The sequence below is a fragment of the Phoxinus phoxinus genome, assembly GCF_949152265.1.
Source record: "Phoxinus phoxinus genome assembly, chromosome: 24".
Classification (NCBI taxonomy): Eukaryota; Metazoa; Chordata; class Actinopteri; order Cypriniformes; family Leuciscidae; genus Phoxinus; species Phoxinus phoxinus.
Window position 1 is genome coordinate 24,066,170 of NC_136899.1, and position 17,300 is coordinate 24,083,469.

Sequence of the window (17,300 nt, forward strand, 5' to 3'; positions counted from 1 at the left end):
AGGACATTGTTCCAGAAGTCTTGAGGTTTGTTCAGAAGCAACTGTTCAAAGCTAAGCCGTGCTGCCATGGTCTTTTCAGAGAGAAGAAGCTTTCTCCTGGCAACCCTTCCAAACATGCCATACCAGTCCCGTCTCTTTCTACTTGTACATGTAACATCTCTCTGAGGCCTGTCGAGTCTGAGATGCAGCTCTCGGGTTTCTTGCAGTTTCTCTGAGCATTGCACAGTCTGACCTCAGGGTGAATTGACCGTTTTCCACTTGTGAATAATATTCCTCACTGTATGATGGACTTCAATTCGTTTGGAAAATACCTTGTAACTTTTCCCAGTTGCTTCTCTAAGATCACTGCTGATGTCTTTCCTCCTTGGTATTGTGTTAACACACACCTGAATGCTTCAGACCAGCAAACTGACGAAACTTCTGCTTTCATAGAGTTGGTCACGCTTGCTGATGTTCAATTAACCAAAGACGTTTGATTAGCAGAGCCTGACTGATACTAAACCTCTTCATTCCTATGAAAGCAGTAAGTGTGTACTTGGTTTGTCACACATGATGGCTTCTCCATTTTGGCCTAGTTTTTGTTAAATAAACAATGACACACTGTAATATGTCATGTGTTGTTGTTCATCTGAGGTTATATTTACCTCATTTTAAGACCTGCCAAGGACCAGATGATTTTTTTTTATCATGCCATGATGCGCACAGTATACATACATACATACATACATGTCCTAATAATATAGAGAGTTTCGAGAGCTTCATGCACTCAAGCACTGTATATATATATATGGTCACCTTCATCAGTTTGGCACTGTGGAGAATCTTCTTTCCTGAAAGGAGTCATTCCAGATCCATTACTAAGTTTTCCCTGGAAAACACATCATCATCTTGTTCTCTTCTTTTTTGACTCTATGCTTCCCCCCATTATCTCTCCTTCCAGTTGTGTAACAGAGCCGTCTGTGTCCATTCTGCGCATCATCCATGCGCCCCACAAAATGTGTGTCTACTCCACTTCTCTTTCCTCACTTCACCTATTTGCATTTCAAAGGCAAACGGGGGATATTTTGGCTGATGCACACACTGACTGAGGTAGATGAATGTATGGCGGGTGGCTGGACGCGCCGAGCCAAGAGCCCAATGATTCAGCTTGATTTAACTGGTCCCATATTATGGCTTTTTATACGAAAAATGAGCAAACCCTTTCTCAGAACCCAGAGCCGTTTGTGATGAATATGATCAGGCTGACTAAAGCATTATGCACACATGTTGGACTTTTTTTTTGTGATTTTTGCCATCTGAGACTAAATTTGTAGATCATTGAGATCTGTTTTCAAAAGCAAAATTGGAAGTCTTGGATTGTTTTAGTGTGGCATGCTCATCGACGGCAGGTTAACTGACTTTGCAATTGACCCTTCGCATGGAGCTTGATTGACAGGTGATCTGACCAATCATACTTCGTCATCCGCCATTTTGTCGGACAAAGCAGTCAGGAGAGTTAGTAGATTAACATGGGAGGATTTGAACTTGAGAAGCGGAGTGTACTGACGTCTTTCCGCGGTTAAAACAACATTCCTTCTGATGTTCATTCATGTTTATTTGATGCTATAAATGAACTAGAAGGAAGAGATGATCGGTTCACGAGCGGCTTTAACTGAGGCGACACAGCGATCTGTCAGACACATTAAAGAGCCACAAAACGATATTTATTGTTTACATTTCTTTAAAAAAATGACCAAATTTGAAAGGTGAGACTTTGTTTAATATGTTTAATATCAAAAGTAACCCAAAAGTAACCTGGTCTGTGTCTGTCAGTGTGTTGCCAGTCTCCTCTCTGCTCCGCGATGTATTTTTCACTGCGTGAGAACATGGTGTGTGTGAGAGCGGCGTAGCTTGTTGGACATAGCGACAGTAACTAAGGGGGCCGGGTCTTTGCGAACGGCCAATTACTATTGTCATTTGACAGACATCTCTCAAAATGTTTTGACCACATTCCTGCTGTTTGACACTCATACACTCATGTAATGCAGCAGGAGCCAAAAAAGTCTAAATCTTATATGCTGACTTTCCAGTAAAGATTACTGTCTTTGGTCACTTTACATGTCAGTCAGGTGGCCTCTTCCTAGATGGCCTTTGGCCAACTGAAGTGGTTATAGACCGTCAGTCAAATGTCTGGATACACAAGACAATTTATCGGGTGACAACAGCTAAAGAAAGAGATTTGTTAAAAAAAAACAAAAAAACACAGTTGATTAATCGGGTGTTTCTTCACATTTAGCAATTCCTTTTTGTTATATGAAGGTCACATTGAAACTTACTTTTTTACCATCAATCATTTTTCAAATGCCTTTTATGTTTGGATTTTATTACTTTACCCATGTCCCAGTATTTCAATCTTAAACTATGAAAATCAAGCACAGTTACATTAAAACTAGTGTTATATTCTAAAAAAAGCGTGAAATGCCATTTTGTTTTTATTATGGGAAAATGTTTAGCAAAATTAAAAATTCCATTTGTCTCGTGATGTCATTACCACCACCCCGAACAAGTTTGCACATAACATTTAAATGTATTTTATTTTTTACCAAATTATGCAAAAAAATTGTGCATTTAGGATACATTAAATACATAAATCTGCCACAGTATCTATTAAACACAGATTTGAGATGGTGGAGATGGACAATGTGGTGGGATTTTTACTTGATTTTTGGGGAAAATGACAAAAATGACAGAATTCTACTATAATTCATGAACAGTACTGTATATCAGGTGTTAGACATTGTTAGTGATCGAAGAAAAATAAGTGCATGAAAGTGTGAAAAGTGTGTTTTAAAAGGGCTAAAAGTGCCCAATCGTGGCTGTCATAAAAGTTAGTTAGAAAAAAATCTTTGCCAGGAAAATCATTTACTAAAAATAGCACAAGGACTTGCTTTTGTTTACAGAACACCATTTCAGTTTTATGCATCAGTGCGCAAAACTGAAATCAATGCAAACATGTCCCACAGTCTGTCATGCGCTTTAACCAATCTCATTGGTGTCGTAGGTTACAATCTTGACAAGCAAAAATCATAACTGACATCAAAAATGTATTTAATGTAAAGCCGGCTCAAGCGGCATTGGAGAATGGAAGGTTGGAGGAAAGATTCAAGAGAGAAGGAGAAGGCTCTCCAATCAGAAGCCACATCCTCAACATTACCCATGAACGCATCATTTCCACACACCCAAACTGCCTCTAAATAAAGCATGACATGATGCAGAGCGTCTATCTCTCACTTTCTGGAACTTTCCCCAGAAGGGTCAGAGAAGTACGCAGAGCATTGAGGAAAAACATTGTGGAGGAGAAAAGAAAAGAGTGAGGGAGAAAGAGCACAAGGGTGTCATCCACGTCTGGTGGTCTGGACATCATCTTACATAACTGTCTGGCTTCAGCTCAGTGACATGAGAACCTATAGCACTAATGACGCTAATGCACTTTGACAGACTACATAGAGCCTGGGATTCTGTTGGGACACATGCCAGACTTTGAGTGGCATTTGGAGTCTCATGAGCGGAACCGAACAACAAAGAAAGATGCCAACTCAGGCACATCATCTGTTTTCATATACATTTCCTTTCATCTTCAACCACACACAATTCAGTAGATTAAAAGAATATTTTACCAAAAATGAAACGTCTGTCATCATGCGCTCGCCCTCGTGTCGTTCCAAACGTGTATGACTTTGTTTTTCCGTGGAGCCCAAGACTGAAGTTTGAGAATGCCCTCGCCACTGTTTGTCTCATAATGAAAATGAAATGGGACAAAAGTCTGCAAACTGACAAAGCATGCATCCATATGTGTACACTATTTAAAAGTATTATGAAGCATTACGGTAGTTTCAATTGATGTTTGGTCACGGGACAATGACTTTTGATGGGTTTTGCTGTTGAAGTTTTGAGAGATACAGAATTTCCGAAGAATAATGGCATTAATTGTATTTTTGTATGGCTTAAAAAGTGTAATGTGTGAGTTGCATGTCTGCTTTGAAACTATCTATTTTGTATAGAGCGCTGTACTAGAAATATGGGTGAATAAGTTGTGCCACTTTTATGGTGTTTTTTTTTTTGTCCTTTGTTAGCTTGACAGCCCCAGTCCCCTTTATTCTTCAAAAATGCACTGTTTGAATTTCTCAGGGGGGAAAATCTGCTTGGATCGATGAGAATGAGTAAATAATGAAATACACTACTGTTCAAAAGTCACGTATGCTTACTAAGGCGGCATTTATTTGAAATAGTATTAAAATAGTTTTACAACTTAAAGGGATAGTTCACCCAAAAATAAAAATTCTCTCATTTACTCACCCTCATGCACCGTTTATGACTTTCTTAAAAACACCAACAAAGATTTTTAGGAAAAGAATCCATCTCTGTGAGTCTTATGAATTAATGATGTCTACTGTTATCACGAGGGTGACGTTGTGGCGGAAGTGCGTTGTGAAGTTCATTGGAGAAGTGGCAGTCCTCTGTGCTTCCACGTTACTTCTCACGCGAACTTCTCAATGTACTTGCGTCACGTGCCACATCGTCTACCTCGTGATTGCTCGTATCAACGAGACATTGATTCATCCACTGGGGTCATGTGGATTGTAACCTTGTCATAATCGTTGTCGTTGTGTGTGGTTTTTCAAGCGTCAAATGAGCGGCAGCCATTCCAAAGGCATTATATGGACTCAAAGAGATAGATTATTTTCCTAAAAATCTGAAGAAAGAAAGTCATATACTTTGGGAATGGCATGAGGGTGAGTAAATGATGAGGATTTGTTGGTGAATTAACCCCATAACCATGTTCTATTGAAATATATTTTAAAACTGAATTTTCAGCATCATTACTCCAGTCTTCGGTGTCACATGATCCATCATAAATCATTCTAATATACTGATTTGCTGCTCATGAAACATTTTATTATTATTATCAATGTTGAAAGCAGTTGCACTGCTTCATATTCCCGTGATACGTGTTTTCAAGGTTTGTAAATCTTGAGTCATCGTGTCTGTCAGTCTAACCTTGTTTTTGTTGGGTAAACTAAAAGATGCCTCGATGTTAAAAAGAAAGTCAAAGGTAAGATGGCACATTTGTGTGGTCTTTGAGAAGACAGTAAGTTAATAGCTTCAAGAAAAGGAGTGTAAAAACATGGCATGAGTAATTGTCTTTGGCTCACGTTCTTTTGTCTCCATTCCCAGGTTGCTCACAATGGCCTTATTCTGGAAATGGACCACCCAACATCAGGAAGGATAGCAGTGCCAGGTTTGTATAGAATTTGCTGTCGCTGAAGTGCAAAACATTCCCTGCAGTCCTTCATTCAGATCCCTTTTAAGCACCTATTTCCGAGGTGGAACTGAGATGTGGTGGTATTCTTGCATAGGGAACGCATCCAGTTTCTGGAAAAGTTTGTGCAAAAATTTTAATTCTGTTATCATTATCCAAAACATGTATGCAACTTTTCTACTGCAACAAAAAAGGAAAATCTTTAGAAGAACCTTTAGAAGATTCAACGACTAGAAGAACAGGTTCTATGGAGAATCTTAAAGGGTTCTGTCAGGCACTTCATATACTGAACTTTTTTTAGGGGTTCCAGTCATGGGATCATTTTATGGATTTAGTTTGAATAAATTTAGATATTTAATTTGAATTACATTGAAACAGCTCATAAACATACTTTATCACTAGAAAAAAAAATTAATAACCTGTGAAACATTAAAGTATTTTGCAATGCAAAGACATTTCTCCTTACATAGAACCTTTTTGGCATAAAGCGTTCTTTAAAATTGAGTCAAGAGCCCTAGAATTCTATTTAGAACTTTTTTTGTATATTCCAAGTCCCAAACGGGTTTAGAACAACATAATGTTGATGTAAATAAAGGCATAACTTTAATTTTTGGGTGAACTCTTCCCTTAACCTCTTTACACTTTAACTTTCAATTGCTTTTATATTTAATTTCTCCACAAATCACATATCAGTCATCCCTAGACTCTCTCCTCATCCAGACCTTTGGACTTTGAAGAGGTCTACTTCCCTTTGTGACTCTCATGTATCGAACATTTATTTTGATGTTTTGTTTTGACTTGTCTTTGTCCGTTCAATGAAGTAAAGGTTTCTCCGGTGACTTGAAAATCACCCCATGCTCTTTCATTCTTCGGTGTGAGAGTCCCAGAGAGACGCTTTCTGAACTCGTCTTTTCGTTTGATCGTCCACATATTTAAAACAAGCCATCATTGATCCCTAAAACGGACAGGTCTGCGGTCTGCTGAGCTTTTTGCCCCTAGAAAACAATGTTGAACAGAGAAACAAAATTTTAGAAAGGTTAAATGCAGATGTTGGCTGTCGCCAAGACAATGTACAGTCATTTTTCTCTCAACGACTCGATTCCCGCTGTTTTCGTGGTGCTTCAAATGTCATACCCTGATGGACTCACTCCAGACAGGTGGTTTTACTAACAGTCAATTTAGTTGCGGTTTGCAGCTCTGTAAACACACAAGTACGTAGACACCAGTGAACGACCCCTGCTAATGATCTATGCTTTGTCCCTTCGGTGACTAAAAAGCAAAAACTGTCAGGATAGGACCGCTAATGGTTTTGTCATGGCTAGTTGGTTAATCCTTTTGTCTATGCATACAAAGAGTCCTTAAAGTTTCATCCTCACCGCCCACCCGATTTTATCTTTTTTCACGTGCGCCCGAATTCTGCATGCTCCCACAACCACAAAACAAATGCATTCCTCGTCAACTGTCTCTGGAGTGATACCGGGGTAATCAGGCGGGTCCTTTGATGGCCTCGAACGGTTGTTTACCAGTTCATTGTTAGCATGTTTGTTGTCTCCATCCGAACCAAATCAAGGATGATTGTCAAGAATTTCTCCGAAAAGAAGGCAGAAACCACAACAAACACCTTTTTCCATTCCGCATTCCTCGTCCCTGACCCATACATTTGCTGTAACACCACAACGCATACTCGAGGCCTCTAATCTTGCTCAGCTATTTACATAACATCACTGTCTGTCCATGTTTTCAGATGTTTTTTCTCACCAGCAGCTGCACATGTGGAGCGTTTCCCGCCTTTGGTGACTTTGTGATGTTATCAAACATTTCGCAGTAGATAAGCTGTTCGGTTTTGAGCACAGCAGTCTGTACCTCACTATTTATTACCTCTAAACCCCAATGTGGTTCTTCACATCTAATGTGAGGCACTAAAAAACCCAAAATGGAGCCCCGGACAACATACAGGTGCGAAATTGTCCATTAGCTGCCGTCGACTGTAAGCAAGTGTTATGTAATGGATGTCAGGGGTGCATGTATTAGAGCTGAATTAGACCAAAATGGCTTTTTACTAAACAATCGGACAGCAATGAGGGTTATCAGATTACATAATCGGCAAATTGCTAATGACCAGGCATTCACAGGGATGCCTGTGTGGGCGAAACTACAGGAATGCATGTTAAGAAACATCGTCCGGCTTTTTTTAAGGCACCAGAGAGCGAGAACGAAAAGGGCTCAGAGGATGTTTTTGTGCCGCTGATTGCGAGAAGCTGCCTCATTAGCGATTGTGCAGGACAGTGTATTGTGAGGCACTTCCCAAAATAAACCCCTTTATTTAAACCAAAGGCCCTTGGCAGAAGCTTCTTGTTAGCTGAGTTTGCAGTTCTCTGGAATCTGACCAGCTAAGGTGAACATTTGATGATGTGGGAACGTTTTATTTCTGTTAGTATTACTGCTTCTTTAGAAGAGTTAAAGCGTAAATCAGTCCGGTATTGCAAAAGACTCTTTGTGTGACTTCCTCCCACACTGAAAAAAACTAACATTTAAAAAAATATGTAAACATCCTTTAAAGGGATACTCTACCGTTTTTTCATATTAAACTATGTTATTCCCTTAACTAAGACGAGTTGATACATACCTCTCTCGTCTCAGGTATGTATCAACTCGTCTTAGTTAAGAGAATAACATAGTTTAATATGAAAAAACGGTAGAGTGTCCCTTTAAAGATACATTTACTTCAGAAGCAAACTTGTATAAGATACACTTACTTCATAATATATTCTCTAAAAACAGGTCTTAATATCTGAGACAATATCTTAATATTTAGTTTTCAAGGACGTTTAGATACTAAATAAGTAATAGAACACAACATACTAATTAGGAATATCATTTTAATCTCTTCCTGTTAATGGTCATTAAAATATTCGTAGGAAACCTATTGGATTTCATATTAATATTCGATAAATCATTTAATTTCATAAAAGTTTGATTACACTTTTTAATTTGATGGTTCACTTTAGACATTCTAACGTTGCACCTACATGTCAACTAACTCTCATTAGAGTATTAGTTGAGTATTAGTAGACTGTTAGGGTTCAGGTTAGTAGAATAAGTTAACATGTACTAGCAAAGTTACTTATAGTCTGTAAAATGTCTGTTGGTGAACAATGAAAATAAAGTGTTAGCAGATATTAAGCAGACAGACATACTCTAATGAGAGTTAGTTAACATGTAAGAGCAATGTTACTTATAGTCAACACAATATCTAAAGGGGAGCATCAAAATAAAGTGTTATCAAAAGTTTTATAAAAGTTGTACTACTGTATATTGCAACCTACAAATTTGAGTGAATCCCCTAAAGACACACAAAAAAATGTCTAGCCCATGTTCTCATCCAGAATTTAAGAATTTAAGTAAATAAATATTTGAACTAATGCCGTTTTGCCATTAACTGCGTCTAGACATTGTTTTGGACTCTGGATGAGGGATATAATTTGTATTGGAGGTGTGCGACATCTTAAACTTCCACTTTTCTCAGAGTTACAACGATTTTCAAGTTTATGTTTATAGTTGTCATGGTAATTATCATGCTTTAAGGCGAGAAGGCTTTTATTGTTGGGCAGAGCTGTGTAACAAAGTTTTTCACACAAAAAACGCAGACAACAACAGCATATGGGTTTGGACTGGCATGGGCGAGTAAATAATGTCCAAAAAAGAACCATTTTGATTTAAAAAGTCTTCACGACTTAAGCTAGGAAAAGTCAGCAAATAATAGAAATAATGGTTAGGATTCATGACCAATTAAAGTAAACTTTTCTGTGATTCTGTTATCCGAGTAATTGCTACTAGTTCTTGGCGTGTGGTTTTATTGAGCGGGTTCAGCCCACCCCGTAGAGTTTCTCACTGTGTTGAATTGTTCTTTTCCTGATGTTACAGGGTTTGATGTGTTCCATAATAACACTTTGATTTTTACCATCTTCTAGAACATTATGTAATTGTCTATGTATTCTGCAAGAACACATAAACGCTGATGCACATTATGTGCTCTTTAGCTGTCAGTCCCAGAGAACTACACCAGCTCTGAGCGCTACATCTAAACTTTCTCAAGTGTGAAGAGACTGTGTGTGCTTTGCAGTGAGACTGCTTTAGTTTCAGTTCATTTAAAAGTAATGAATTCTTTAAAATAATAAAGTAAAGAATAATTTCAGATCAAATCAATATTCCATGTCCAATTTTTGTGTAATAAGTGTCCAGAATGTGACTATGCATTAAAGAAGCACATTAAGGTATAGCCAGGGGTGCACATAACTTTTTCAGTGAGTTACTCAGGTGAGTACCAGGAGATGGTGTTTGGTACTCACCCCATATGTAGCGTGGCCACAGCTGTCAATCATGACGTCACATCCCATTTTTATAGCATAAAATAATTAACTAAAACCAAACTTATTAAAAAAAACGAACACTTAAATTTATATCAGCGTGAAAAAAACGACCTAAAATGATAGAAGAAAACCTTTGAAAAAAATTAATTTGAAGTGTTATTTGATTGTTCAAATATATTCATTTGTATAAATTAAATATAATTAATCCTTATTAAAGATATTAAAGAGCAGTGAATTTACTCTTTTTATTTTGTTGTTTGATCAATATTAAGTGTACAGAAGGCATTAGGTTTATTACGCACTGTCACTTTAAGACCGAGTGTGCAGATCCAATTGCACTGATGCACTGTACGTTCTGTAAAGACATAACCGACTGTGTTTACGTGAATACTCTCCAAAACGGACATTTAGACATAATGTTGTGTGTATCTGTCCATTCAGACGCAAAAGAGAGCTTAATTCAGTCCTTGCGCGCTGTATGCTGTCTATGTGCTAGACTGCACGCTTCGGGTCGTGTGTGTGTGTGTGTGTGTGTGTGTGTGTGTGTGTGTGTGTGTGTGTGTGTGTGTGTGTGTTCGCACAGAAAAACATACCGAATAAAGCTCTTTCGCGTCGTCACTCTTATTCAGATCTATCCATATGTCTGCTCTTCTCTTTCTCCCAGACATTTACATTTTTTAACGATTTGAGCATCAAGCGCATGCCAACTCGTGTGCCGCCGGTAGATCAGCACATTACAATTCAAATGTGCGCATCTTCCACAAGCGCAAATCATTTCTGACTGGATCACTCCCCCAATCGTCCCTCCCTAACATTTCCGTCTAGTTTTTATTCGTTGACGAAAATGTCAATACATTTTTGTCATAGTGGTTGTCATTTAAAACGGGTTTTTATTTAGTTATCGTCTCGTTTTCGTCTGTGAAAAAATGAAATTAACATTGCCTAGGTTGCATTTTGGCGACAGTTACCCTTAAAGTGCGCAAAGGCGCGTAGAAACACAAGTGGCATTACGCATTCCTGATTTTTGTCGCGCATGCATACCTGCGTACTAGTTATGTGCACCCCTGGGTATAAAGTCCTGTTTGAGAGATGTCAGGGTCCTGAAAGCAATACTATACACACTGATGTCCGTTTCCACATGTTGTGCAGTGAGGTTGATTAGTTTGGTTTGAACTGATAAGATGTGAGCTTCAGATGATTTGTCAAGGTTTTGTGGCTGTCATCTGTAACCTTATTGAAACATAAACAACATACTTGCTTCCCTCATAGTTCCCCCGTCCTCCATCTCGGAGCCGGGCAGCATGTAGGAATGTAGTCCTGAGGGAAATCTTATGAATGAGAAGGTACGGACATGAGATGGTGAGAAAGGCTGTAGGCAAAGTACATCTTCTCTGACGTAAGATTCCCAAACTCCCTCAGCGGTCTCCTCTGGTCAACTCTGAAATGTGATATGAATTGACAGGTGAAGTTTTTCCCCCCAGAAAGTCTCAAAAAGGAGTCCTGCTTGTCATTGTGTTGTAAACCAAACAGACATTCTTCTGAATATAACTAACTTTTCTGTCTACTAACACTAACCCTAACCTAACAGAGTTAGTTAGCAAATTAATGAGAGTTAGTTGACATGTTGCTGAAAAGTTAATTAAATGTCTAAATTGGACTATTGAAATACAGTATAACCCATTGTGCTTCGTGTTCTGATCAGCTATTCAGCGTTTGTTGTGACATTGCAATCTTTATAGGACATTTTTACTGTTTGTTGCTAAAGGCAACATGAACCAGTTTACAATGTGTTCACTGGCGTGAGGGCGGGACAACCCGTCAATTGCTTGAAATCGACCAATAGCAAATCACAACCATCCAATCAATTCCATACGGACAAAATGAAGTCCTGCCCTGTGTTTTTCTAGAAGCCATTTCACATTTCATATACGTAACAACAGACCATAGCAACTTCTGTCTCAATTACACTTTGCAATATTCCCATGTGGATGGAAAACGTATAGTATTTATATTAGGGCTGAGACAAAATATATTGTTGTCCTTTTTTCTGTGCGATACGAGAATCGAGACGCTGGCGCCAAATATCAATATTTTAATTATTAAAAAAAGGCACTCTAAAATAGATTTTTCCTGCTCACAATGTCACTACCGTACTTCATGGCTCCTCGAGGTGGCTCTCAACACATGAATGAGGGAAACGTGAACACAAGTTAACTAGCCTAAGAAACTTTTTTTTTTTAACGGGATCCCTAATATATCCGCTGATAGACGCCTTCTTTCAAACATTCCCGTGTGTATCTGTGTAAGCGCTTGGTGAAGAGCGTCAAAGATGTCTATTTACAACATGTTTTTGAAGCATTGATCATTGTAGCCAATCACACACATATATGTTGAGCGCATGAACACAATGGCCAATCACACACATATATGTTGAGCGTGTGAGCACAATGGCCAATCACAGAAATAATGTTGAGTGCATGAACACAATGGCCAATCACAGACATAATGTTGAGTGCATGAACACAATGGCCAATCACAGAAATAATGTTGAGTGCATGAACACAATGGCCTATCACAGACATAATGTTGAGCGCATGAACACAATGGCCAATCACAGACATATTTGTTGAGCGCATGAACACAATGGCCAATCACAGACATATTTGTTGAGCGCATGAACACAATGGCCAATCACAGACATATATGTTGAGCATGGAAACACAATGGCCAATCATAGACATATATGTTGAGCGCATGAACACAATGGCGAATCACAGACATATATGTTGAGCATGGAAACACAATGGCCAATCACAGACATATATGTTGAGCGCATGAACACAATGGCCAATCACAGACATATATGTTGAGCATGGAAACACAATGGCCAATCACAGACATATATGTTGAGCGCATGAACACAATGGCGAATCACAGACATATGTTGAGCGCATGAACACAATGGCAAATCACAGACATATATGTTGAGCGCATGAACACAATGGCCAATCATAGACATATATGTTGAGCGCATGAACACAATGGCAAATGGCAAATCACAGACATATATGTTGAGCGCATGAACACAATGGCCAATCATAGACATATATGTTGAGCGCATGAACACAATGGCGAATCACAGACATATATGTTGAGCGCATGAACACAATGGCCAATCAGAGACATATATGTTGAGCGCATGAACACAATGGCGAATCACAGACATATATGTTGAGCGCATGAACACAATGGCCAATCAGAGACATATATGTTGAGCGCATGAACACAATGGCCAATCATAGACATATATGTTGAGCGCATGAACACAATGGCGAATCACAGACATATATGTTGAGCGCATGAACACAATGGCCAATCAGAGACATATATGTTGAGCGCATGAACACAATGGCGAATCACAGACATATATGTTGAGCGCATGAACACAATGGCCAATCAGAGACATATATGTTGAGCATGGAAACACAATGGCCAATCAGAGACATATGTTGAGCATGGGAACACAATGGGCAATCACAGACATATGTTGAGCATGGGAACACAATGGCCAATCATAGACATATATGTTAAGCGTGTAAGCACAATGGCCAATCACAGACATATATGTTGAGCGTGTGAAAATAATGGCCAATCACAGACATATACTGTATGTTGAGTGCATAAACATAATGGCCAATCACAGACATATACTGTATGTTGAGTGCATGAACATAATGGCCAATCACAGACATATATGTTGAGCGTGTGAACACAATGGCCAATCATAGACATATATGTTGAGCGTGTGAACACAATGGCCAATCATAGACATATATGTTGAGCGTGTGAACATAATGGCCAATCACAGACATGTATGTCGAGCGTGTGAACACAATGGCCAATCACAGACATATATGTTGAGCGCATGAACACAATGGCCAATCACAGACATGTATGTCGAGCGTGTGAACACAATGGCCAATCACAGACATATATGTTGAGTGCATGAACATAATGGCCAATCACAGACATATATGTTGAGCGTGTGAACACAATGGCCAATCATAGACATATATGTTGAGCGTGTGAACACAATGGCCAATCACAGACATATATGTTGAGCGCATGAACACAATGGGCAATCAGAGGAGTTTACGAATCCTCGAAAAGCGCTCAAAAACCACTCAAAAGCTGGTAACGTCACATTTAAAAAAAAATTAAATACCAAAGTTGGTACATTTGACAACACTATTCCCAGGGTTATTTTAAGTAAGCTGGTTAACACTGAGATGATATAAAAGTTGATAAGTAGTTAAATGTGTCAGTTTACACACAAAGAAAAGTTTAAGCTTGTAAAAAATATAAGCTGAAAACTTTTTGTGCTGTTTTCTAACAGTTTGGAATTGAATAAAGAGAAGAGAGAAAACCTGCACTTAACCTTTTCACGGGCATTTTGTTTTCATAGTTAGACAGATATCGTGATTTATAATAATAATAATATAATAATAATACATCAAACTTGTATAGCGCTTTTTTGGACACTCAAAGACGCTTCACATGGGGAATAAAACAAAACAAAACAAAACAACAAGGGGTTTAGGGAAAAGCTAGTTTGAACAGGTGGGTTTTGAGTACTGATTTGAAGTTTGGTAGTGAGTCGGAGTTTCTAATGGATGTAGGGAGTGAGTTCCAGAGGGTGGGGGCGGTGATAGCGAAGGCTCGATCCCACAAAGTCCGGCGGTTAGTGTGGACGGTCGGAGTAAGGCGGTTGGTGCCAGCTGAACGGAGGTGGCGGGTGGGTTGGTGCTGTCCCAGGAGCTCAGTGAGGTAGGGCGGGGCCAGGTTATGGAGGGACTTATAGGTGAGGAGAAGGAGCTTATATTGAATGCGATAATGAACAGGTAGCCAATGGAGCTGCTGGAGAACGGGGGTGATGTGTTCTCTTGACCGGGTGTGGGTTAGGAGGCGGGCAGCTGAGTTCTGGATGTATTGCAGTTTTTGTAGTTGATTGGTAGGAAGTCCGTATAGAAGGCTATTGCAGTAGTCAAGTCTTGAAGTTATGAATGCGTGAATGAGGATTTCAGCTGTTGACAAGGTAAGGGAGGGGCAAAAGCGGGCAATGTTGCGGAGGTGGAAAAAGGATAGTTTAGTGATATGGTTGATGTGTGTTTGGTATGAGAGGGTGGAGTCCATTATGATACCAAGGTTTCGGACAGAAAGGGAGGGGGTGACAATATGTCTGTCGATAAGGAGAGTAAAGTTGATCATTTTATCATTGATAATCATCATTATAAGATTGTCAGGCAATATATATCGATTAACAGAAATGCTGTATCGTGATTGTCATGGTTTGGGTTTTTTTCTTTGTTCCATGTATGTCATGTGATCCCTTGTTCTAGTCATGTGATCCTGCCATGTGTTCCCTTGTCTGATGTGTCATGTTGTTAATTGTTCACAGGTGTCCCCTGTCTAGGCGTTAGTCTTGTGTATTTAAGCCCTCATGTTTGCCCTGTGTATTTGTCTAGTATTGTTTTGTGTAACTGAATGTTTCCTGTCATTGTTCTTGTTTCTGTTTCGTGCCTTTGTTTTGTGTTGATAATTAAAGTTGCATTTGGGTCCTCCACATCTTGCCTCCAGTGGACTAAATCGTTACAGAGATATTATCGGTATCGTGAGCAATGTACTGTGTATCGTATCGTGAGGTATGCTGTGATTCCCACCCCTAATTGATATTCTAAACTTTCCAGATACCCATACTTAAATGTGTGTGTGTTACCATAAAATAATTCATAATTCATTTTTATGAAGATAAAAGCAATCGTTTCTTCAATTTAGCGTAGCTTTATTAATGGCCTATTCGCACAGCTACCACAAACTTACTCTTCAGAAAGAATTCAAGAGGGAAACGCCGTTTCGGACACGAAGGCTTCCTGACAAGATGACAGGTAGATCAGTAAAGCTGCAGATGATCCTTTTCACATCAAAGATAAGTTTCAGATGTCTCTGGGGCCTGAGTTTGTGTGAATGAGAGCGTTTATGTTCACAGTCTGTCAGATCCCCTTGAAACACAGAACTGCTTTGACGTCACCCTGAGCCAGCTATCTTGGGTTGTTAGCACTAATATTGCCGTAATTCTCCCTGTAGACGTAGTGAAGTATGCACTATAAACATCTATGATGCAGCAGGGACTGCTCTCAAATCATAAGCCTTGGCATTTCTTTTTCAGAAGCTTAGTTTTCCCTCCGGCTGTTTTGATTTCAGGAGCATTCAGGTCACCTTCCAATTCTCATAGTGTGTGTGTGTGTGTGTGTGTGTGTGTCGTGTGGCAAGGTCTCACAGGTCTGATGATACAAATTATCTTACTTTCGTATTCAGTTTAGCATCTCTCTGGGCTTTTCCACAAGGTTCACATCAAGCTCACTCAAGAGAATCTGTGGTCAGTTTTCAGACATTCATATGCCAAATTTACAGTGCAAAGACGGCACAGCACCGCTGCTGAAATGGCATTTAGTTGTCTTTACACAGACTGTGTAATGCATGCTCAGAGGTGGCATACATGCATTTATACAGCAATTATATTCTTTGATACTTGGGGTTGAGATGGGTCAAAGCAGACTTCATTTAGTTAGGCCTGTATGCAGCATCACAGATAATGACTTTCTTGCTGTTTTAAAACGAGCTTCACATTTCTGTTGGCCTCATCGACTCCCCATTGTAAGTGCACTTGCAACCACATTTTTTTTTTTTTTAAGAAAAAGATAAATTGGGGACAGAATGTTATGGACATTAAGCCACAAATGCTGTAGATATAGCTTAACTTGTATTGAACCGGAAACCGGGCTTAGACTATGTCTTCTTGTGCCAGTTCGTAGTTTTATGTCGGAAATGTGTTTTGGCTCATCAGGTTTCTCGGGATGTGAACTTGGACAGTGATGGAGCTCATAATGTTTTATGAATGATTATTTGGTCGTTGCATACAAACCCAGCCAGAATGAGTTGAAGTTTATTTCTGCCTTTTTAAAGAAGAATCAACTGTGACTCACTGTTTCCAGGGATTTTAAATGAATTGATCAGCTTCTAACTTTGCCGTCTCCGTGTACAAAGGCAGCACCTCTCGCTCTCGTACATTATTTTATTCATATTTAAGTAGGAGTACTTGCCTGCTAGTCTGAATTCCTTGCTCTTTTTCCTCATGCCGTAATATAATGAGGTTTCCCACTCTTATGTATGTTTCACATTCGGCTCTTTTATCCGACACCGCTTCCGTTTTTTTTTTCTTCAGTCATCATCTCTCTCCCTCGCCCATTAAAGATGCAGCGAGTAGTTAAAAAGAAGCTGAAAGGTTTAATAAAAGGACTGAGAGGTGCTACTTGTCGCGTGGGCTCAAAGCACTGGAGATGAAGATGTTCATCTCCGCTTGACAGCTCGAGCCTGCCGTTCCGGGACGCTGGAGAATTCACTCTCAATCTCACCCACTCTTTTTATGTCTTCCTCTCCCTCTCTTCATTTCAAACTAGAAACAGCATTGGAAGAGAGATAAATGTGGATGTTTTAGCATGAGAGATGATTTTCATAAATACATATTTGGATGTATTGGCTTGTTTACAGGTCACTTAGAGTGTGCGTGCTTG

General features: G+C 39.3%; 1 protein-coding gene across 3 annotated transcripts in view; it reads left to right on the top strand.

Annotated features, from left to right (window-relative positions):
* sugct (succinyl-CoA:glutarate-CoA transferase) overlaps window positions 1–17,300 on the top strand; it is a 155,070-nt gene that overhangs the window by 122,493 nt on the left and 15,277 nt on the right. For all 3 annotated transcript variants that reach the window (XR_013796388.1, XM_079602433.1, XM_079602432.1), the window contains exon 13: window positions 5,215–5,278. Coding sequence is in view for 2 of the 3 variants with exons in the window: in XM_079602433.1 (XP_079458559.1) it covers window positions 5,215–5,278 (64 nt within the window). In the remaining variant the exon portion in view is untranslated. The remainder of the gene's footprint in view (window positions 1–5,214; window positions 5,279–17,300) is intronic.